The sequence below is a fragment of the Myiozetetes cayanensis genome, unplaced genomic scaffold (genome assembly GCF_022539395.1).
Source record: "Myiozetetes cayanensis isolate MyiCay16 unplaced genomic scaffold, myiCay2020 scf13, whole genome shotgun sequence".
In the NCBI taxonomy this organism is placed as follows: Eukaryota; Metazoa; Chordata; class Aves; order Passeriformes; family Tyrannidae; genus Myiozetetes; species Myiozetetes cayanensis.
The window spans coordinates 15,571,268-15,595,937 of NW_026086937.1; the positions used below are offsets into that span (position 1 = coordinate 15,571,268).

Sequence of the window (24,670 nt, forward strand, 5' to 3'; positions counted from 1 at the left end):
AAAGTATATTACAAAGGAAAGAAATACACATTTCATGATGCTGTTTCAACATTCTATACAATCTACTGCTTACCAGCAATGTAGAGTATAACATCATCCACTTTAGAAGTGAAAATAAAGTTAAAAACCAGTGATTTCCAATGGTTTAGATATTAGAGAACATTTTTTTTTTCAGACTGCACCTTTCCGGTTCCCCCAAGCTAACATGCAGTTTCTACAATCTGTGCTAGTATTGCTGGCATGCCAAAAGTGCAGTGTACACACTAAGATTCTGTATGTGGGGGATTGTTAGTGGTTCTCCTCTGCTGCAGGAAAAAAACAACACAGTCAAGTGCTGTAAAGAAAATGTACACAGGAACCACTCAAAACCACAGACACTGATTGGATCCACTTTACCTGAGACCTATGGCATTGCTTTGGGAATCATTAAAGAAGAAAAAACAAAATCATACATGGAGTTTACTCTCTGAAGAGCCAAGAACCTCACAGAGAAAACAGATTATGCCACCTTACAACACATGCATGAGTTTATTCCTTTTCCCACTGAAACAATTTATAGAACACAACAAAAATGAGACATGGTCTGCAATATTGTTCTTCAATTGTAGCACTGCAATTTCAGCTTGGCAGCACGTTGTTCAAGAAAACCCATGCCAAAAGCACCTGATTTAGGTGATACAGATGACATTTCTGCCATCTGTACTCTCACTCTTTCTCAAGAGAGGCTCAGATATGAAAACGGAGCAGGTTTTGTGCTGGTGGAATTGTCACGGCAGCCTGCTCCCTTGCCTCTTGCACCAGAACACCATGGTCATTTGCCTGCCACACAGTTGGACATACATCCATCACACACCTGGTGTGACCAAAATGCAGTCTGTCACCATGTTTTGGGCATGCACATGTGTGGTGAACAACGTGGACTGGACTGTGCTGCAAGTTTAAATCCCGCACCGAGACCTTGCCCCAGCTCTGCCATCCCCGGTGGAATAAAGTGGTAATGACACATCCTGCATCTTGGTCACAGGAGATTCGTATGACAGGGAATATACCATGGTGATCAACTTTAAAAGGCACCTTTGCCTTATATATAAAAAAAAAAAATTAGATCTTAATGGACTTCTGAATGGGATTTGAATAAAAACATTCTAACAAATGAACAAAACAACTGCAGCTTTTCTCCTGTTCCATTTCCAAGAATGCAGACACATAGACAAGACATTTCCATACACATGAGGGCATCCACTTGTCACAAACTAAGACAACAGGATTACACTCAGAATAGAAGTTATGCCCTTAGATCCATATTTGTTCATGGACATCACATTTATATATTACTGATATCTAACACTTTGAAAGAAATGTGACACAAAATTGAACTAAAGGCGGTAAATCTGCATTAAACAGAAATAAAAGCAATGCTGGCTGTGGTTACTTGAAGTAACATTTATGCTCTATCTCCAGCATGTCCCCATATTCCTCAAGCTACAATAGGTTAAGCAGCATAAAACATCACAACAGGAACAACACAGTCAATATTCTTAACTAGCAAAATGTGACGGACAACACATTCTGTTAGACAAAGTTGGAACAGTATGACTTCAGTGACTCCCAACACAGGAATTTTCAGCCTAGAAAGGTCATTCTTTCTAAATGTGAAAGAACAAGATCAAGGGACACAGGAGGCAATGGATTCAAAACTACAGAAGTGGCCCAGTACTGACATCTTGCACAATCACAGACAGATTTTGTGAACTCCTCACTACCCCTGTTTTTGTCGAATGAGGTGCCTTATTTTCCAGATGCATACTATAAATGCTGGTTAATCACTGTGGAGGACTGTACACATTCAAAGCATTCTATTTTTTATGATAGAAAAGTTTGTGTACCCCAAAATCTTGTCTCTGCCTCAGATATTAATTTGTCTTTCAAAAATTACTATTTCTCCTTAGACTCTTTCTCCCTTCACCTACTAAGCCTACAATAGCTCCACAGAATCTGGGTACGATTACAGAGCTGGGGTGCAAAGATTACTGAAAATGTACCCACTGCCATAATATACTCCTGGATGTTCTTCAGTAAAAGAAGAACAAAAAAGCTACAAAAGCCACAGCAGTATTTCTGACCTGTAACAATAACAGCATTAACTGGTGCCTTCAAAACTGACAAACCATCAACCCAAACTGTAACACCTTTGGGTTCATTTTATCAGAACAAATTGAATGTGAGGATCTCAGAACTGTGTCACAATAGTCTGTTGATTTACAGAGCTGAGATCCCACCTACACTGGGAGCATACACTGATCTCTGCTCAGCTCCAGAGCAAGCACAACTGCCCAGTTTGGTGTAAGTGAACTTGAATGTCTGCATTTCTGCACACTAAGTGCCAACTTAAAAACACAGAGTAAAACTCCTGGTTTATTCAAACACCACCAATGCCCACAAAAATAAGAAGCCTATTTGGAATTTCGTTACTACAAGATCTAAAATTGTATTTTGAGGCAATTGAGTCTCTGTGCTGTCAGTGCAACAGGTTTTGAAGCTGCACACTTAAATACATTGGCGTTCATAAAGACAAAACCTAAGAATATCACTTAAATTTGGACATAATTATTTTTAAAGTTATGTTCTTTTCCCAGAGGACCTGAAAATGTGTTCTTTTTATAGGTAGAATATGTAAGTAGAGAAGTTAAATTCACAGAACAAAAATCAGTGGCAGATTTACAACATAAACTGCAATTTCCTGAGTATTATTCAACTTACCTGAACCAAAAATATAATGAGAAAATAAAAGTTGGCTACTCTTCTGAACTGCTCAAATAAGTTTTTTGGAACAAAATTCCACACTGTATACTGAAAGGAAAAAGAGAGAAGAGCAATTATGACACACTGAACAATTTTTCAATGAAATTCAGTTCCAATCCCATTAAACTCTGTTAACCTAAATCTTTTCATTCTCCATCTCTCCTCCCCCAAACCTGCTCCTGGTCTTGGTCTTCTCCCACACAGAGCTGCTGTATCCAATTTTTGTTGTTTTTATCTCCTTCTGTTTCAAGTACAGCTAAGCAGGGAAGCAGGGGTAGCAACTGCATTGCCAGTAGAGGCCAAGTTTTAAATGTTCTCCTCCCCACTGGGATAGGGGCAGCTGGAGTCATTTGGCTGTTTGCACCCTGGGTAGCAGGGAAGAAATTAAGTCTTGCAGCTGTAACATTCTCTCCAATACCACAGAGACGAGGCACATCCCACCACCAGCTCCACTGATTTCAATCCAAGGACGCACTAGGAGGGAATGTGCAACTGCAGTCCACTGCTGATTTATTTTATGCAGAGTATTAGCTTGCAATTTGGCTACTTTAAAAACCCTCACAACCAGCTTCACCCTTCCTTTTAAGTAGTTTGGTGCATCGCATCCAGACATGACCCAGCACTGGTTTAAACCCTATTTTCCCTTAGAAATCCCGACCAACAGGCTTAACTACTCTGTACTTTAACAGGTTTTGAGGAAAGAAGGATGCAAGGAGAAAAATTACATAGGAAGCAACCCTGCTTTTCCCTCAAAAAAGTTCAGAGTTTGTTTCATTTTGAATATTGTATATGCACCACTAGACATGACACACACGTGCACATTCACCACACAACTTCTTAAATAAGGTATCAAGTGGTTTTCCCATGAGAAATCGATTCCTTACCTTGGATGATATGATTCTGTTGTCTGCAAACTTCTGAGGAACATAATGGCCATGCTGGGGAAAACGATTCGCTATATAAATAGTTCTTGTATCGCTTTGATGCGGTGGGTCAAAACCCTAAAACATAAAGTAAAAAAGAGGTGATCTAGAAAGGCTGTTATTAGCTGCTGGTTTGTAAAACTGTTAACTTTGTGCTGAGAAGTGATATACAGGCATCAAGCAGCAGTTTTAGAATAGTGGTTTTTGAATAGAAAAGAAAATTAATGTATAAAATTAAAATCTGTTTTGTCCATAGAATTTTCAAAAATTGGGAAAAAAACCCTCCCTCAATTCTGAGGTTGTGTACTCATTCTGAAAAATAAAATTAAAAAATCCTGTCTCAAAAAGGAAAGAGATGCAAACTTGAAACCCTGCAAAACTTAAAAACGAAGAAACAGAAACAGAGATGAAAATATAATTAAATTACAAAACCTCACAGCTGTTGCCATAAAACCGATTATTGGGAAAAAAAAAAAGGTCAAACCAAACAAGTTATACTGGTATGCTGTGATAACTGGATTTGGGAAAGATTCTCAACAGCTAAAAACCAAAAGCATATGCATCTGACTAGACAATAATATTTTTCCAAACAGGTTTTATCTCCAAGAACTAACGATTTGTCTAATCTCAAATGTGATTTCCTGTCATGACCACCAAATTCATCCAACAGCTCTGAGTCATCCATGTCATCCCACTGAGGAAAAGGCCTTCAAGTGCTGAGGAGGCTGGAGAAGAAGTGGGAACCACAGCTGAAGCACTGAGAACCAACTGAACACCACCCAGAGGACTGGAACATGAGCCACAAGGGATCCTAAAAACATGGCATATAACGCAAGGCTGAACAATCTAAAAGGCAAAGAGCAAACAAATTAGAGTCATTTAGCCTAGAGGAGAGGAAACTTGGGATATCCTAGCAAATCTTCTGATACATAAGAGACTGTTCCATTGAGAAAACGGGTAATTTGAAGGACAAAGAAGAACAGAGACAAGTAGGCTTAAGCTGCAGGTAGGAAAACTTAGTCTGGATATTGGAAACCAAACCAAAACTCCTTTCTTATGGAAAGGAAGAATTAAAAACCGAAGTAAGTCATGTGGGAACGTTGTAATGTCTCTGTAACACAAGGGTTTGTATCTAGGTCATTCAAGTCTATCTTTAATAGAGCCTTTCCTGGGGCTACATGACTCACCAGAACTCTTCCTAGCAATAATTTTCTGACCTGGACAAGCAGGTGATGCCAAAAGACAACAAACAACACAATAAAACAGTAATAATTCAGACAACAGGCCAAGAAAACTACTAAAATAAAAAGAGGAAAGCTCTAAGACATGAAATAAAACAGGGAAATTAAATTTGGAACTGTTAATTGTTCGATCAGGAATCAGTGACTTGTCTGTGAGGTGGTGAACTGCAGCGCCAGCGTCACACACACTCCTAATCTTAGAACTGACTTTGCACTGTGCCCACAATCTCCTTGCTCTTTGATGCCACGTGAAAGGACAACTGGTGGAACACCTGGAAAGGGCATTACCAATTCCACTCCTGCAGGTGACGAAATGACATTTGCAGTTGTGTTGCTTCACACGTGAAACCAGGCTCAGACCCTGAACCATGTCAAATAAAAACTGACACTTCACAGAACTCCAGAAGATACTTCTGCAGCAGTTAACTATGGATGATAAACAGTGACATAAAAAATGAGTGACATAAAAAATGGTTGGTATAACCCATCAAGAATTTTCTTTAATCCATGAATATCTCTAACACAGGGCAATATAAAGTCTGTTCACATCCAGGATGGTGTCATTTTAAAGTAATGTAATAGTAAAAAGAATCCTCTCAAACATACAAATTTTTGTGTTTGGCATCATTACCAGAGAAACCTTCTGCATCAGAAAGAAAGGGGTCCAGAAAAAAGAAGGGAGAAAGAAAGGAAGGGGAATTTTTCAAAGAGATTTGAAGGAGAACAAACTTTAGATGACAAGCAGTGGAAGGCTGGTCTAGTCACAAGCTCCAGGGTGAAAACTTGTTTAAAGATAAGAGTGGAGCAGGGAGACAAAAAGTAGATAGGAGAAAGGACAGGAAAAAATACATAGGATGCCAAAAGCAAAAAGAAAGGAACTGTTCACAGCTTTAAGAAATATAAGCATGAAAGTAAGATGGAAAAAAAAAAAGTACCTGTTAAATGATGACAAAAAATTTAAAAAGAGAACAGTGTTTGCAGCAGAAGCATTTTGGATACCTGACATTAGTGACACATTACTTCTAAATCAATCCAGAAGATGCCACAAATAAAAGGGTTTTGCAAGCAAGAAAAAATGTGCCTAATTAGTAAGACGAGGTACACAGCTCTCTTCTATCTCAGAAAATGTCTGGCACTCACAAAATGCCAGACATTCTCACTTTGGAAAGTCATACTCTACAGCCTGGAAAAATTCAAACAGATGTAAAGCAAGGAAAAAAAAAAAACCACAGAAAAAGCAAAGAAAACAAGTGGCAGTCTTCTTTCTGACAGTGAAAAATGCTAATCTCCATGCCACTTGCTAAAAGTTATTAATAGATAAATGAAAGATTTCAGAGTGACTACGGTATCACTGAATTTTTTATATGCCCTTTTTAGGCAACTACCTGAGCACCTGAAAGTTGATGAGTTTGATGACATTTTTATTATGAAGAGTAAAGACCTCTGTAGAATTCCAGCCTCACTGCACAAGCACTTCTAGCAGAGAAGAATACATCTGCTGAAGCAGACTCAACTGATTAAAAGAAATCTATTTTCCAAATCAGAATCTCTGGCCATAAAAGTTTACAGGTGCAGCTGTGCAGCTAAAACAGCTTAAAATCGCAGTCTTTACACATTTAATTCCGTTTTGTTGACATTTGCCACAGAAAGCTCAAAAGCTGTGCAGTCAGCAGATCACAGAGCACACCCAAGGCAGGCTGGGGACAAAAACCCTTCAGTTGTCAAGAGCTGTGGTTGGAAAAGGACATCCCTGACAACCTTAGTGACTTGACTGTAGCCACAGCAGGAAATAAGTGTCAGAGCTGGGAACAAACCCCAGATTTCTTAAATTTTATGACTGTGACTTCTAAAGATCACTTGAAACTACCCAACACCCCTGTCATCTCGTCATTAGCCGATCAGACCACAACCAAGCAGATCATCTCTCCAAGAAAAGTTCTGCCCAGACATTGAACTTAATTGTTCAAGAACTGAAATGTCTTTAACACTTCTCTAACTGTGGGACTGGTCACTGAGCCTGCTCCTGACACAACACTGATTTATAGTCCAAATTTCTGCCCAGCAAAGGGATTTTGCACAGGAACTGTACCCAGCCAGCAAAGCAGGCTGAAGCACACTGTTTCCTAATTTCACTTATTAGACAGTTCTCTCTCTTTCTAACGTCATTCTCTAACTCAGCTGCAGAAGTAGGGTAACATGCCCTTGTCAAAGGATTTCTGCAGCTGAACAGCATGAGTAGAAAATCCCTAAATTAAAAGTTTGAGTCTTGCAAAATGATTAAGTTGTCAGCAATACCTTTCAATGAAAGTTAAGTTTTCCTGCAGTTCTCTCGTGAAGTGATTTCTACCCAAGTGCACAGATAACTGATGTCATAACAAACAATGCTGAGTGTATTACAGAATCTGATATTTAAGGCTTCTTGATCATGTATATTACAGGCACATATATTACATGAGTCAGCTTTAAATAAAATTTGACCATAAGATAAAGTGACCCGATTTTCCCCCCTTCATGCTGCAAATTAAATCTAGATTTATTAGCTAAAGCTCAGGCCTTCAGCTGATTTATCAACACAAACCAGGAATTATCTACCCTTGGAATACATCTCTCACTTAATTTCAATCCACACATTCCCAATAGAAGTTCTGCACCCAGATAAACTTCACATATTTGTTTTTGAATATATTTTAAACATATGCCACTTAAATACAATACACACATGCCTGAGTGAAGTTGATTTATACAGCACAAATGAAAGTAACTTTTTGGGAAAAATTGAAAAAGAAGAAATAAGTGATTCATAGTTTTCCTTTTTCATAAATTTGCAATGACTCTAACCAAAGTCGAAGTAGTTTTTACTAAATTCCTTCAGCAGTGATTTTGTTACTGTTCTAAAAGTTAGACAAAGACATCCTCTGTGCAATAATTAGGTCCCTTTAAAACAGCACAGAAAACATACCCCGAGGAACTGAGGAGAAATATTTGACTGCAATTTCATGCAATTTATTTCATGAAAGAAATGGGATTCAACAGCCACCCCCAAATAACCCCTTCCTACATTCTGCCTCCATCTCAACCACTGCACCAGAACTGCCCATGCAGCCATCGGGTAAGGAGGACTGGAAAACTGATCCAACCAAACCCTCACCATTTTTCCCACTTGTTTTTATTTTTCTTTTTTTTAATGTGTCAGTTCCCTAAAACAACTGCATGGTTACACCAATTGCCTGGTGACAAAAGCCTTTACTGTGAAAGAAGAGTTTTATATTGCTGCTGAGGAAGCATTATTAACACAGACAGTGAATTAGGCAACCACAGAGTAAGCAAATGAGAAGCAGCACTACAAAAAGAGACCCTCCCAACACCTGCAAGCGTAAAGGAAGAGAAGAAAAACACCTTCTGTGGTCAACTTGTTGATATAATATATACATGTACTGCAAGACTTTTAATGCTTCACTATTAACATGGGGCAGTGAGCACGTACGCCCTCCCCAGCACTGTGAAGTGAGCCAGCAGAAATCCGTGGATCTTTCAGCAAGGATTAGTGACATGAGACCAGCACACAACAAACCAATCGCTGTGTCAAGCTTTGCAATACAAGCACCGATAATTACAAATCATCTGACAGGCAGCTTTTGCCTGTGACTTGCATAAAGCTGGCATGGTTCAACATCATCTCCCAGGGTTTCTTAGTCATTCCTCACAGCTTTTACAGGGGTAAAAAAAGCAAACTTATATTGGCCAAAAGGACTTCTGCTATGTGACCACTTTTCAGTGAAAGGAGTTTGAAAGAAGGAAGTCTCATTTAGAGCCTCTTCCTCATTTCAAAAACCACACTGAACAGTGCTAGAAAAGGTAGTAGATCCCCCATAAGCCACTTGAATATCAAGTACTACTCAATAAAACTAATAAAGATACAAAAACCTGTTCTCAGAAACCCTTTTTCCTTAGGAAGTGACTTGACTGATCGTGGCTGCAGAAGCAGAACACCACATCTCCTGGCAGACAGCCCAAAAGTCTGCTATTACACTGCTGTCAAGATATATTTTGATTAAAGGTGTTTTGAGGAAATGGATTTTCTTGCTTTGGATTTTCTTCTGAATACACACAGAATACTTTTCCCTCTGTCAGATAAGATGATCTATTCACACTCCATGCCCATTTTCAGAAGTCTGTGTAAATTTGTACTCCATACAGTCAGCCAATAATTCTTTCAGTCATAAAACTAGGCACTAGTCAAACTGAATTTGCCATATCAAAGGTTAGATGAAGGAGGAAACAGACCCTCACAGCAATTTTAAACACTGCTCTAACAACTAAAGTAGTGAATCAGCTGAAGCACCCTGACGTGTACATAGTTGTTCCTCCCCTTTTAAATATCACTGCAGTAAAGAAATAAAACTGTACTAAAAGTCATGCACCATTCGTGCAACTTCCTCTTCCCACTTACTGTATCCACAGTTGTTTAAAATATCTGACAATAAATCATGTTGTAACCTTCTGAAAGACCTATAACCAGATTATGTTATTTTGTGAAAACACACCCTCTAGGAAACAAGGCCTGAGAATTCATGAAGCAATAATCTGTCCTTTCACTACATTAAAAAGTCTGCCTCATACTGTACTCAGAAAAGTTATACTTTTCTCAAGTAATAACAAGTCCTGGTTACATATAGCTCAAGTTAGGAAAACCTCTACTTAAAATTAAAAAAAAAAAATCATCTGTCTTTTTATTTGTCTGCAAACATAACAAGCCAGGTCAACTGGCCTCATTCACTGCTAACATACTTCCCTGAGCCAGTTTCTCTACTCCGGTCACTGATGCCAAACATACTGGTCTTGTAACATCAATAAAATCAGAAAGGAAGAGGGAGCTGAGCAGGCAAGTTATGCTTTCTAACACAGAAAGCTCTCCAGACTGTTATGGCATGGCTGGTTCCTCTGAGCAGCAAAGAACGTTAACAGAGGTTCACGTTGATGCTTAATTCTAAAATAGTCCGACCTGAATCAGTGAAGGAAATGGCTTTCTTACCCTCCCCTACAATCCAAATCACAGTATTTACAAAGCATTTTGGACTTCATGTGATAAAACAAACCTAAAGCCTTATAACAGCTACTCTTTTGTGACTGTCTTCAACAGAATGCCAATATTCACATTTGTCCTACAGAATTATTATTCCAGCACCCTAAGGGGGACTACAAGAAAACCAGGGAGGGGCTGTTTACAAGGGCATGTACTGATATGACAAAGGGTAATGGCTTTAAACTGATAGAGGGCAGATTCAGATTAGATATAAGGAAGAAATTTTCCCTGTGAGGATGGTGAGGCCCTGGCACGGGAAGCTGCCAATGCTCCATTCCTGCAGTGTTCAAGGCCAGGTTGGATGGGGCTTATCCTCTTGCCTCAGGGTGTTTAACCAAACAAATGCCTGTAAAACATTCCTCATTCATTGCTTTATTTTAGGATGATCCCTGCCATAGTCAGACACAGATTATGAAGATTATCAATAACAGACTCAGATACTTTTTGGTAGAAAACAGACTTTACAATAAATGTGTCTTCAACTCGAAGGAAGAAACTTAGTTAACAGTCAGACTCTAAGAAGCAAGCCTCAGTCTCAGACAGGGCTGGTCACTACCCTTCCAGGCCAGTCAGTGCTCTCTAAATTTTTTCCTTTAAAAAAATGCATTATGTTAAAGTCGAAGAAGTTTGTGAGAAGTCGAGGTTTGACATTATCTGTGGTCCAAAATATTTGCTCTTTTGCCACAGTTCCCAAAGCAGCCCATTGCTCTAAATAAGTGGAAACGAAAATGCCTTTGAAGATCCAAATACACAGTTTTTAAATTTCAGAACTAAAAGTTTGCCTCTGTGGCTTCCAGCAATTAGTTGTTCATATCTGCAATATCATCTCCCTCTCAAGCACGAACAAACAGACTGGGCAAGATTTTCCAAGCTGAAGGGTGATTTCAGACACCCATCAGGAGGCAACTACAGGGCATCATATTTTATAAAGTAAGAACTGAGATCCCCCAAAATCACAAACCACTTTTAAGAACAAATACTGCTCAAAATATATAAAGTACCTTGAATATGGAAAGTGGTACAATTCTGCAGTAATCAATCAGACAGAAATAGCAGCTACTAAACAGGTCACACTAAGAAATACAGAACCAATCTAGTAAATGAAACATTTAAAATACAAATCCTTCATCTACCTCCAAAAACCATAGTATCTCAGAAAAAAAGTAACAAAAAACCCCACACCCTAATTGCATCCTTTCTGCACATTCCCTGTACTCATTTACGTAAGGTTATAGCAGATTTTCAATATTTAATAAGGCATTCAAATCTGTGACAGGTTATGAACTTTCACTTAGAACTAGAAAGCAGCTCCAATTTTATAGATAGCAATTTCACCATAAAAACATTACATTTGTCAAGTCCATGAGAGGACAAATACAGAAGGATCATGCATTCCTTCACGTATTTGCATCCTATATGCACCAGTCTCTTAAAATGAAATGCTGTTTACTCACTGCTTTGAAGAGTCATTTGTAAAAGTATTTTACACAAGCATAAAGGGCTACTCATATGAACATTATCCCAAAAGAATACTGAAAATCACCGTTTTCAGTATTTGGATTGGTTCTAGCAGGCAATAGCTACTTATGCCAATGCAAGTCGAATTCACATTTTCCTTCAGCATGGGGAAAAAAAACCAACACCCTTTCCAAATATCCCTTCCCCAGAATCACCCTCAAGATAATAAATCTTAAGGCTTTTTCAAATTTTGTGCCAAAATTATACTGACAATTGCTGACAGTTGCTGCTCAACAAATTTCACAGGAAGAGAATTCAGTTCATAGCTAGGACTGTCTAGCTCTTCCTTTTAGCACGCTTGGGTAAAGCCTGCTCTGTAAAAACATTACAGTTCTGAGTCTGCTCCATCCGTTGAATAGCACTTTAAGTTTTAATTCCATTTCAAATACGATTTATGACCTAAGTATCAGTTTAATGTCCTGCTTTCACACACGTGTACAAACTAGTTTATCCTTAAAGCTTGCTAAATCTTAAGCTTCCTTTCCATTTTGTTGCAATTCCCTTTCCAAACAGATATGTAAAATATCTGCAAAAACTGGCACAGCCACCCATAAACTAAGCACAAAAATGTGCAAAGGAGTAACAAAATTAAACAACATATAACAAGATTTTTTTTTTTTGTTTAAAACATATGAAACTTCTTCCCCTGGTAAAATATTTCAGGATGAAAACAAACAGCGTGCCTTTTGTCTGCACCATTATCTCTCCTTCCCATTTACAGTAAAGTTTTCCTTTCCCATGCTTATTTTTGCTCAAAGTAAACAAGGAAAAAAAAATCCTCTTAAGTCACTGCATGTGGGAGGCCAAGGAATTGCAGGGGTTTGTTTTTCAAATCACAGTGTAGCTGTCGGTCCCACTTTCTGTCTTTTCTATCATGGCCCCTACGATTGCTAAGTGGTTTTTTCAACAGCAGCTGAAAAGAGGTTTTGTATTATAAAAAAAGTCTATCTGGAAATACGTCACCTGTGTTTTGCTGGAAGATGTGACCTTGCATTTACAGAGGCACTCTGTCAGATCTATCTTGCTGCAGTTCTTATCTGCTGCCTTAACAAACAGATTTTGTACTAGAAATTAGAAGATTTTTTGGAGAGGTATAATGTAGATACCCTTTTCTTGGTGAAACAGTTAAAAACCAGTTGTAACTACTGAGGGCATTAAAGTACAATAAAGAAAAAGAGACAGCAGATCACCAGTGAAAGGCACAAGTAATGATGCTTTTAATGAATTTTAAATGCTTTATTATATTTTTCTTCTATAATTCCTATCTCTCCATCCCAGAGGAAAGCAAATGTCAGTTTTAATGAAGTCAGCCAACCCATTCAGAACTAGAAAAACAAATATCAATGATATTCAAAACACATGTTGAATGTTTATCAAATTCAACACATACTTACTTGCCTTAGATTATGAATTTTACCTTCTGATGAGAGGTCAGAAGCAATCTCTTAGCATTAAGCAGAGGCATTCACCCTGAACCATCCCCCCATCCTACCAAATACTACCTACTGACCAGAACACAAAAAGTTTTTGCTCTTTGTCAACAAAGTAATATTTTTCTTCCTTAGTCACATAAAACATAAATAGACGGTTGTTAGTAAGGGAAGAGGACCTGTTAGTGCAGGAATATCATACAGTCAATTAAATAGTCATATTATTGAGTGACAAGTGGAAATTTAGCACAACAAAAAATCTGCTGCTTAAAAAAAAAAGAAATCCAAGTCCCACAGCAAGGCAGCACATCGGACAATGCTGATCTTCCTATTTTTAAAAGGCCTTTGAAAGACCCAGCGTCATGACCAGTTTGATTAGGTTGGGGTAGGCAATTTTTAAATTTAGGGTTTAATTTTTACGAGGTAAGACTTAAAAATCACACCTAGGACAGAGTGGATGTCTCCACTTGGAACAGACAGCTAGCTGGCTGAATGCAGGGCCAGGTTCTTGCACGCTTTGGAACACTCTGTGCTGAGAATGGATCAGCCTTCAGCAGCCTCAGAATACAGAAAGAAAATAAAGGGTAGAAGACCCAAACACAATGGGAGGACTAGTCCAGCAGATCAAAGAATATCTCTAGCAAAAAAAACAAAACAAAACAAAACAGGCCACATTTTCTTCTGTGCAAAGTTACAGGAGGGGAGTCACCAACCCCCAGTGTTCAAGCTGCTCTACCAAGGCAATGCCACCTCTGGCCTGTTCTAACATGCACCTCGCTGATCCTGCAGTGACAATTCAGGAGGTATTAGCTGGGCAGTCTGAACCATGGGAACTCTGCTGAGAAAAGAAGCATTTATTTTTCTAGTATACAATAACAAACACCCATTTAATTTTAGCCAAAAAGGGTAAGAGGCTTCAATGACAAGTAAGAGGGGGAAAATTATACTCCAGAAAAGCAAGGCGATTTAAGAAGTTAGATTCTCAGTCATTAGATTAGTTTAAACTACTTTGAGCATTCAAAAAATACAGGGAATTGCTTTGGGTTTTGTTTGTTTTGGGGTTTTTTTTTGGGGGGGTAACTGTATTGATTCAATTCATTCAACAAAATGATTAAGTGAAAATAATAAACACGTGCCAGTGCAAACAATGAGATCAAATGCTGTCCACCTTGCTCACAATGCCAATAACTGCAAGTTATCTCAAAATACCATCTGTTCTCTCAGAACATCTTAACAGATACCAACACCTGGAAGCAAAGGGGATGTGACAAGGACTCGCGAAACAAAACAGTCAAAAACATTCCCTGTGGTCAGCCCTCAGTGCAGGCCATGTAGAACTTTTGCACTTTACAAACTCTAAACTTTCCTCCCAGTCTGAGCCTTCCTATAACCATGAAATAAAATTGAGTCTGGTAACTAGGTTTTCTGGTTTATCCATACATTTTATTTTCGACTTACAGTTAAACAGCAAAGCTGCATTTGCCTGAATACCTCACGTAAAAGTTGCTGTCAGTGCACAACAGCACTGAGGTTCTTAAATTGTAAAGATTCTCTATCAAATACAGCTCAACTCTGCTTGTCTTGAACTTACCATGTATAGAAGAGGGATCAGGCAGGCAGCTCTTAGGTTTTCTCCATGCAGTATTTTTTGTACTTCATTGAGATGACAGATAACAGATCAAAAGGCTAAAACTTCTCATAATAGGAACCAGACAGAAAAACCAGAGACCCTTCTTCACGTGACAGGACTAATAGTTTAAAATAACCCCACTAAAATCATACATACAAAGGTATTCTACAACAATTTTTGGATACCACCTCACCAGACAACTGAAGGTATCATTACTTTCTGTCAATACCACTGCAACAGCCCCTACACTCCATGTGCACCACCAGCACCCCAGCACGGTCCAAACACTGTCACAAACCCACAAAACCAGAAGTGGAACAGAAAGCCACCGAGCGTTACAAATGACCCTTTGAACTCTCGTTTTGTGTTGGTGCTGCACAAGCTTGACCAGGGGAGCCACAATGTCCCTCTGCTATTCACAGATCAGCTATGTCATCTAACCCATCCCATCTGGAAATGCAAATAAAACTTACAATGCTATTCCTGAATATTAGTGATGCTTCCTATCAACTGTTGTTTATCCAGTTGCTTTTTCCAAGCAGAGTTGGCTGTGCCTATGGTGTTATGCAACCCTCAGCAAATCCACATCCCTCCTGCCTTTCTGAGATCTCAAGGTAACAGAGCTGGAACCCAGGAATCTTTCCTGTGCAAAGCTTGTCTTTGAAGTACCTCAGGGCATTTTACTCAAAGCCATGAATTGTAACTCCACTTGTCTCTACATTTTTCATTACTAAAACTTAAGTACATCCAACTATTAACTAGATAATTGTATCTTTTTAATATTAACTAGAAAGTTAATGAATTACTGTGCAGTCTATTTAGAATGGGACAGCAATAGATGAAGAAAAACTGATAAACTGTCTCTGTAGAGTGATGTGAATTCTTTCTGAACAAAAAATCAGACTGAGGGCCAAGATACCAAACAACCTGACAATTTGTGTCACATAGGCACTGAACACTGAGCAACAGAATTACTGTAATTCAATTCCTGATATACAACAAATCACTGAAAAAAATATGGAACACCTCAGTTAGAAAACTGTTACGGACTTGTAAGACCATTACAAAGATGAAGGACATCTCACATTCTCAGCATGTCTCCCCTTCTCAGAGGACTGGTCATCCCTTTCTGTAGGTCTACAGGCATGCACAGATTTAAAGCACAGTGACATCACCACTTAAAGAACTTAGGTGAAATAATCTGAACTCCATATCAGGTCTTCTCATTACTTTAAGATCATCTGCTTCATTTTCCCTGTTCCTTTTACAACTCTCGAAAATGCAAGTTCTCAAGACCATATACACTTAGGACACTTGGTATATTAAATACTGTTCTCTTAAACAAATAAGAAGTTGCAGAACAACTCACTGGTTTCATGCAGAGAGTATTTAATAACTACCTAAAAGCACCTTCAGCAAAGTATCAGTCCCTCCCCCTTCCCCTAATCTCTTACTACTTTTCGAGCATTTCTGCACACCAACGTTTTTCTTTTGTATTACTACAACATCCCACTCACATCATTCCCACATATTTGCCTGGTTCCAACCCTCCTGTATGGATGAGAACACTTTTTTAAAGCCCAATGCCACATCAAGCACAGGTACAAATGCACACTCTAAAGGCATCCAAACCCACACATTCTTCTCCTATCAGACATAAATTTTGGCACCCTTTGATTCAGATATTTCTGTCACCCCACTCTTCCCACTCACTCTGGTTATTTTGTCAGCATTTTTCCCCATGTACTCAGTCCTTTGACATTCTTTCAGAAACTAAACATCACAGCCATGAGAAGAACCAAATGCACGGTGGGATCTGTGTTACACCAACGATTACACACAGGGATGAGTTGTTTGAGTGTCCTTAGAAAGAAAATGCAGTGTGATACCTATCTTAGGCCATTTTTCATCCTTATGAGCTATGAAACAACCGAGCCATTAACATTAGTGACATCTCCAGAAAACACAAAACATGTATCATTGCAAGAATTTTTTTACCCCTTAGTACCATATTTAAATGTCTGTTCAAGAAACTTGACCTTTATTATCCTGTTTTTCTACTACACTAATCCTTCCCTGTCAAAACTAGTGCAAGCTTTAAACAATCATTTTCCCATCAGTTTCCTTTAGAAGCACAAAAACCAGTGCCAGGTTTATTGCTCATCTTATTACACTAAGCTTTTACTTTCGATTAAGGGCAAACAGATTTCTGGAAAGCTGGTCAGTGTACTCCTGGGGAGAAAAGCAACCATTATTTGATATATGAATTGCTAGCACTGATACAGTCCTAATCTAAACTCTACAGAAGACTGCATAATGCTGCTTTGAAAACCACAAACACAAACCTCAAGCCACCTTCAAATGGAAAAAATGACAGTTATGTTATACCAACCAGGCTTTCTTCAAAAAAACATGTGTATGACTGTAACAGAAGAGTGCAGTCAGAGCTCAAACAGAGCAATTAATTTCCAGGTCAGTAACTCTTGGTGTTGGACCAAACTAGTGAGCACTGTCAAGCTGGCACTCAGACCATCACCACAAGCTCTGTGCTTCAGACAGAGAACTGAGAAAATCTATGGGCCATAGGAAACGAGGTCAGGGAAGAAACTGAGAAAAGAAGAAAACACAACAAATTTTATCTTTTTTTTTTTTTTGTAAAAAAAGATGCAAAAAATTAAACAAATCACTGGTGGGACAGAAGCTTTAACCACTGAAATCTAAAAACCTAACTAATGCAAGTTCTCGTACTAACGGGGGCAAAATCTGTGATGCAAGGCAAATGCACTCAAATGAGTGGAAAAAGTTATTTTACAATTACATTTCTTAGAAAGAATTTCTCTTTTAGAGAAAATGCAAGAGAAACAATGCTGGACGTGGCAGGAAGCCGGCCAATACTTCAAATGAAAACAGTCAAACTCGATGTAATTCCCTGCTAAGGCAGCACAGCCTCGGCCGCCCGGTCTCCCTCGCTCGCTCTAACACTGCACAGCAAGCAGTGCCTGTGTGGGGGGACAGGCACCCTCACCGCTGCCTTTTCCAAGTGTTTTCTCTCGCCAAACGCATTTCACGGACGTTTTCCTTCCATTTCTCGTCACTTCCAAAAGCCTTTGCACGCACAGAGCGGCTGCAAAGCTCTCAGGGACCGGGAAATAAACGAGATGAAAGCGCGTCGGGTTAAAGAGCCTTGAAAAGATTTCGCAACGGGAAGGAGGAAGAAGCTGCGAATCTCTCAAGTGCCGGTCCAGGGAATAAAGGCACCGTCATTCCTCAGGGAAGTTTTGGGGAGCCCTTCCCAACGAGGGGAGGACACAGGTAAGGGGAACGCGCTGTCCCCTGTGACAAGGCGGGTTTCGAGAAAAGGAAACAAAAATAAATAAATAAATAAATAAAACAAACACCGCAAAACCTCCGATAAAAATAAAAAAGTAATGTTTTTAAAAATGATAATTAGGATCCAAGCGCAGCCCCTGCGGGGGGGAAGGACTCCCCTCCCTCCCGCACCCCGGCCCTGCTCGCACGCTGCTCCCGACGCCGCGGCCCGGGGCCGAGCCGGGGCTCGGCGGGGCCGGGGAGCGCGGGGGGCCCGTGTGGGAGGCACCTACCAGCTGCTGCCGGACCCAGCGCAGCATCCCCGGCGGCGCGGGTCGCGGCCCCCGCGGCGGGGCTCCCTCGGCACTGCCGCGCCCTCCGCTGTCGCCGCCGCCGCCGCCTCAGGCGAGCCGCCCGCCGCGGCTGCTCCCCATGGCGCGGGGCCGAGTCAGGAGCGGCACAGCCCCGGGGAGCCGCGGCTGCCGCCGCCCCGCCGCCGCCATCACAGCGCGGCCGCTCAGACCCGGCGCTGCCGGCGCTGCGGCCGCCCCGGGAAGTGACGTGTCGGGACGGGGGAGGCGGGGAGAGGGGCCGGGGTGAGGGCTGAGGTGGGATGGAGGGATGGAGCTAGGGCAGCGGTGGGGCAGTGGTGGGCCGCCCCGGGCCTGCGCTGCGATGGTCCCCGCTGCTTCACCGCCTCGAGATGCCGATTCTGTTTTGCGAGGGTGGTGCGTGGGCCCGAGCGACCCGAGTCCCAGCAGCCTCCTGCAGGGGTTTGGGTGAAATCCCACCTCCCTGTCAGGGCTCGGCGCCCTCAGGCTGAGCCTCAGCGCCTGAGACTCCCCTTTTCTACCGGAGTGAAGCTGCTTCGCGACTTGATTGTTTTATCTCTTTGCTTTCTTGTAAAAAATGCAAAGCGCGCACGTGTCGGAATAAAGATGCTAAATAGCCGCTGGTTTGAAGTGAAAATGCAAGTGCTCAGCGTGTGGGTATCCCACGGCAAGGAACAGGTGCTGGGAGGACCTGGCACCCTGCTCTCTTCCTGCTGCTGGCAGAATTGTCATGAACTGCCGCTTGGTTAAAATCGGGTGTTGAAACGTGTTGTCAGACAGTGATTTCTTCGAGATCTTCCACTGGAAAAAGTCTTCCCAGACGGATGCGTTCCTGTGTCGCCTACTCCGGGTGACTCTGCCTTGGCCAGGGGGCTTGGATTAGATGATCACAATTCTGTGATTCTGTGATTTTGCTCTGAAAACAGCTGCTGCTTAAGAAAACAAAACTCTGTTCAGCACCAACACTCACAACATACTGATACCTGTCTGCAGCTTCTGGGCCTTTGTGACTTAGGAGCCACAGGAGATTATTTTAAGCAGCAAAGACCTGGGCATTTGTGACCAAATGTAGTTCTCAGTGAAGCCCATGACAACTTTGACACTGACTTAAAGAGAAGTGGTTTTATGTTTCCATTTGTTCCTGGGGAATTATGATATACAGCAACGAGTCATAATCGTATCTGCCACAGTGTTTAGTGTTCAGTTAAAAATTTAGAACATAATTCAGGATTAAAATAGATGATATAATGTCTGAACAACTAAATCTTGTGGAGAATACTGATGGTTTAAGCATCTGCATTTAATTAGAAAAATAACATTAAAACAGCGGGGAATAAAACTATTTTTATCAGGCACTTTGGAAAGCTAATGTTAACAAAACTCTGTATCAAATGCTAGGCATTATTTCAAAACATTTAAATACATTGAAGCTGAGTTTCAAACAGCTTGCAGTACCCTATTCATCTAATGTGAAGTCGAAAATAACAGTGATTTCATAGCTATGGCACGTTGCCTGGAGAGTGGCCTTAAGCCAGAAGCTTAACTGATACACTCAATATTCATGCTCCTTCTTTGTCATCAGATGTAGAACAGGGTCCTGACCACGACACACTAAAATTCATATGCCATTTCTCTGAAGTGCAAGTATATTTGTCACTCTGTCCCTGCCAAATTCAAGTATGAGTTGCACTTTCTGCAAGGCTCTGTTTCCATGGCTTGCAGTTGTGTTACATAAAGCTGCTTTGCTCTTTCTGTTCCACATTGCTGTAACGATACTGTTTCACCAGACAAAACTTGGAAGCAATTTGCAAGGGATTTGAACCCTGCAGTTTGTATTTTTTACTGTAAGTACGTATCTTAGTGACTGAAAGTATATTGATAGGATGATATTAATTTGCTGTGTGCAAGAAATTTGCAGCAGCAAAATTCCACCAGAATAACATCTTTTCCAATCATCCTGCCCAGTAAAACCTTGCACCTTTTAAACTGTCCAAAAGCTCACACTCGACATTTATGAAGTTTCATCTCACCCTTGAGAGATAAATAGTTGTCAGAGGAGAAAATTGAAGCAGACCAGCCAAGCCAGATATTGATTAGACAGTAACACTCCAGCACTTCTCAAATCAAAGGTCAACTGTATTAAGATTCCCACATCAGAGATCCCACTTTAAAATATTGCCCTGAAGCCTCACCTGCATTCACACAGCTGGCTTATACAGAAAAAAAACCCAACTGCTAAAGAAGAAGTCACCTTCTGATATGAAGATTAGGTTTAACCCATTGCTCGGGCTCTCTTGATGAGACTCTAAGCTTCCCAGTTATGTATCTATGAGAGCAATGATTTCAGATGTTTGTTTAGCAAGATCAGGATACAAATGTTGTCTGATACAAAAATGTGTACACAAACATAAAACACACACTTAAATGTTAGGTCCAGCAAGCTTTTAATTAGATGTGCATGAGTAATTCTTATGTAATCAATGGTGCTACTTTTAGGTTTATAAAATTAAGCACTGGCAACCCCAGAATCATTGCCTGAACATGCAACCATCAAATTGACGTTGGGGGTGCTGATGTCACTCCCTGAGCTTGTTCCTGTGCAAGACATTCACGCATTTCCATTATTCTTGAGCGGTGTTTTGGGGCCATTCTTCAGCAGGAGCTGGTGAAGTGCTGTCGTGCTGTGTGACCACATCTAGTACAAGATGAGATGAGATGGAAGTGAAGAACTGATGCCAGAGGGTGAGCTGCCCCCAGCATTCCTGCCTTTGAAACTCTGAAGTGCTTGGTAGCTGAACCTTTTCACCTGTCACATCCCTGGGTGAACCAGCGCCATCCCAGGTTCCCAGGTTACTGCTGCAGTGCAAACAAGGCATCTGATACCAAAGGGGATGGTGTGTTCTGGTGCTCTGACACTGGGGCAGTCCAGGTCTTGTGCTGCAGCTGGAAAACACCTCTGTCCTTTGGGGCCAAACAGAAAAACAGCAAAGCCTAAGGAGGTGTGGAGCAGGGATAGAGGTTAGTGTAGCAAAGAGCAGTAATACTCCTCATGGTACTGTCTTCCTGCTGGAGAATTCCTCTCAGTCATTATTTTGGTTTTAATTAAATGTAATTTCTTTAAGTGAGTATTTTAATCTACTCATTATTTACTTAGATAACTATGGTGCTAATTAAAAATGTGTACTATAAAAATGCCTGGTTTGTTTGTAATCCACAGAGACAAAAAGCTGCCTGAGAGACACAGGGTTTCTTCAAGGCATCTTTCCACAAGCATTCATTTACTGAAGCATTATATATAGATAATAAGTGGCTGATTTTCAGTCACAGGGCCCTTCATCTAAGGACACATGGGGATTCTTACCTAGAGCAACCAGTCCTCAGGGAAAAAGTAAAAGCCTTAGAAAAATGAACTGAACTTTTTAAAGGAAAACCTTGTGTGCAGTTTGTCACTCCTTTTTCTTGTGCCCTGCAAGAAATAAGATCAGATTAAATTACAAGATGCACAAGGTGACATTTCCAAGACACTGGATCTCCACAATAATGCATTATTTTGTTATTTCTTCTTCCCTTTCTCTCAATTGCTAAAACCTGGAGCCTGATGTAAAACCTCACCTTTCCATTACTGCCTTTTTTTTTTTTTTTTTTTTCACTTTGTTTGCAGTGTAGAGCTCCAAATTCTACCCTACACATTCAGCTCAACAGAGCCGGATCCCGGAGTGCCAGGTGAGGGGCTCCGTGTGCACACAGAAGGTCAAACCTGTCAGTCCCCTGCACACACACACAGGACTTTGCACTGCACCACACTGCATGAAAAGATGCTCTACACTTACCTCATCTCCTGGCAGTGTGAAATAGCCTGGCCTGCTAAATTCAAGTCAAGATCAGTGCAACCCAGTCTGCAAGGCCCCAGGATAACAGCAAGCTATGGATGACATTGTAGTTCATCTTCCCTTTCAGCCCCAGTGTTAACTTTTTAATTACCTGTTGCCTGTAGGCCACAATGTTTGGCTTGTGGCTCTCTCTAGAATTGTTTTGTTTTCCTTTTCCCCAGGGAAACTGTCCAAGATTAGATGAAAGAGGAAATCTTGAAAAGCCATCCCTTATGTTCATAAAGCTGAGTATGACCAGAATGAAGAATAAAACCCTGTTTGCTCATGCCCCTTTTTTCCTTTCTTCTGTTTTTTTTTGTTTTTATTTTTTTTAGGGGAAGAGATAAATTTTTGAATCCACAGCTCATAAAGTTTGGAACATCTCCAGTGGTCCTGTCTTGATGGAAAGTGCAAAACAAAGGTTTAGTGAGGAAATGTGTTAAGATAATCAGTTAATCGGTATTATATCCTGAACACTGACATAATTTTGCTATTCTACTTTATAAACTTGGATATCCTTATAAAATGTGATTTTTTTTCTCCAGACTTTATTTAATGATTTATAAAATTACAGTTTTCCAACTAATTCATTCTGATCCTCATCCTGTTACAACAATTTACTTTTCTAAGTTATAAGCCCAAGTGATTATTGACATTCACACATCCCCTCATGGTTAACTTTTGTAAAAATTGCCAGGCAGAAAAGCATGCAAATCAATGTTGGGATTTCTTAATAAACACTTATAATATGTGGTATCTCTGGGTAGCACCTCATTTAAGACCATGGAGTGGATAAAGAAAGATTCAATCCTGGAGAACAAACACTCAGGGACTAGTATCTAGGTCTCTTGACACTGGTCTCCTAGGACACTACCGTGACAACTGTATTACAAACAGTTACACACCTGGGTATGTTCCTTTGGAGAGGACTTTGAGAACTTTGTGGGAAAAGAACACAGGAATTCTGTTCGTGGCTGTACACTCTCTCTTGGCTTAATAGCTTATTCCAAAATAGTGTAACATCTACTATATGGAATATTCTCCAGGTGGTGGGAGGTGGGAGTTCAAACACTCTCATGTAGAACCTCAGTATCCCATGTCTTGGAGGACAAACTGCTGAATTGGATAGAGGGTTTCTGAGAGCACCTTCTGGTTCAGACTTTACCAGTCACATAAATCTCTGTGGGATTTAGTTATGAAGTCAGCTTGTCATAACTAACATAACATATTTTTTATGTTTCGAGGCTGCAGCTTTTTAGTATTTGAGCTAGCTCATGTAAAGCCAGCTGACATGTCCCTATACTGCACTCCAGTTATGAGGCAGATATTCCTGGAGATGTTCCTTGCTGTGCTGTTGGCAGCTTGAATGCTGAAAACCTAACCTGGGTGCAGGTGGTCTTACCTCTCTGCGCAGCAGCCAGCTGTGATTACACAGGCTCCTTTTCAAGGCTCTTCCCTCACGAATAAAGGCAAAAGAATTTAGGAGAGCCTTAATTCAGCACTCCCAAACTGGGAAGCAGATAGCCCCCACCGTTTTAGTATGTACATCAGTGTTAAGTGCTGGGTATTACCCAGTATCAGTGTTTGTCCCTTTTTCAATAGTGTGAGAGATTGAACTGGTGGACATGACACTGGCCTGTCTGGGTTACACAAAATGCCTCGGGAAACAAAGCAGAGACAGTTTTGAGGGGCAAGACAAACACTTTGGAGAAGTGAAGAAAATTTCAGTGCCTCATCTAAAACTGATACAGCCACCTTGGGCTGTAAAGGACAAAGCAGAAGATCTTTGCCAATGTTGGCCATGAGCACAGGTTTCAGATGTATCAGCGGGAAGGAGAAGGTCTCACCGATCAAGACAAAATCACTAGCTTGCACTTACTCAACACTGGTGAGGCTGTTCATTAGTACAGATGTAAAAGCAATTTTTTGCTAACAGAGATGCATTTTATACAGCAAAAGGGTTTAGCAAAAGCATTTACCAAACAGAACAAGCTGGCAAAAACACTTCTTCATTCCAACACAGTGTTTACAGTAAAATTTTGGGCACTTCAGAAATTGTAAATGAATTGCATCTCTGGCTGGTATTTATGATGGGACCTATCTTTTCACCAGCTTTTCTCTAACCACCACCCTTCCTACCTAAACCAAGTCTTAACACGTGGGCTTATAACCCACTCCTTATATTCAGGCAGATCTCCTGTGTAGGTGTGTCCACCAGCAATGCTGTGCTGGCTCCAAGCAGTTCCTGACAGCAGGACACGTTGTGTATCATACAGGCAGAGTATCATGTAAAGTCTAATGACAAATCATGGTACCACTGATTCCACAACAGCTTCACATTTCACTTCTGGCTAAGCTTCAAGAAAAGTCATGTAGGCTCTGGGTTTTGAAAATCTGTCTGTAAATTCAGAGTCAAACTTCAGAACTAATTACAGAATGAATAAAACCATAGGAAGTGTTTAGCACTTAAGCTTTATAAATCTGAAGCTGGATACTCAAAATCTGAAGCTGGATACTCAAAATCTGAGAGCGT

The 24,670-nt window shown here is 40.5% G+C and overlaps 1 protein-coding gene across 14 annotated transcripts in view; it reads right to left on the reverse strand.

Annotated features, from left to right (window-relative positions):
* ATP11B (ATPase phospholipid transporting 11B (putative)) overlaps positions 1–18,422 on the reverse strand; it is a 65,539-nt gene extending 47,117 nt beyond the window's left edge. For 6 of the 14 annotated variants that reach the window (XR_007627994.1, XR_007627993.1, XM_050308658.1 and 3 more), the window contains exons 1-3: positions 18,230–18,420; positions 3,687–3,803; positions 2,761–2,850 (exon numbers count right to left, since the gene is read on the reverse strand). Coding sequence is in view for 10 of the 14 variants with exons in the window: in XM_050308658.1 (XP_050164615.1) it covers positions 2,761–2,850; positions 3,687–3,803; positions 18,230–18,256 (234 nt within the window). In the remaining 4 variants the exon portion in view is untranslated. Of the gene's footprint in view, positions 1–2,760; positions 2,851–3,686; positions 3,804–18,229 lie in introns of all 14 variants that reach the window. The other 8 variants (XR_007627996.1, XR_007627995.1, XM_050308656.1 and 5 more) reach the window with 3 other exon arrangements.
* Positions 18,423–24,670: the final 6,248 nt, after the last annotated feature.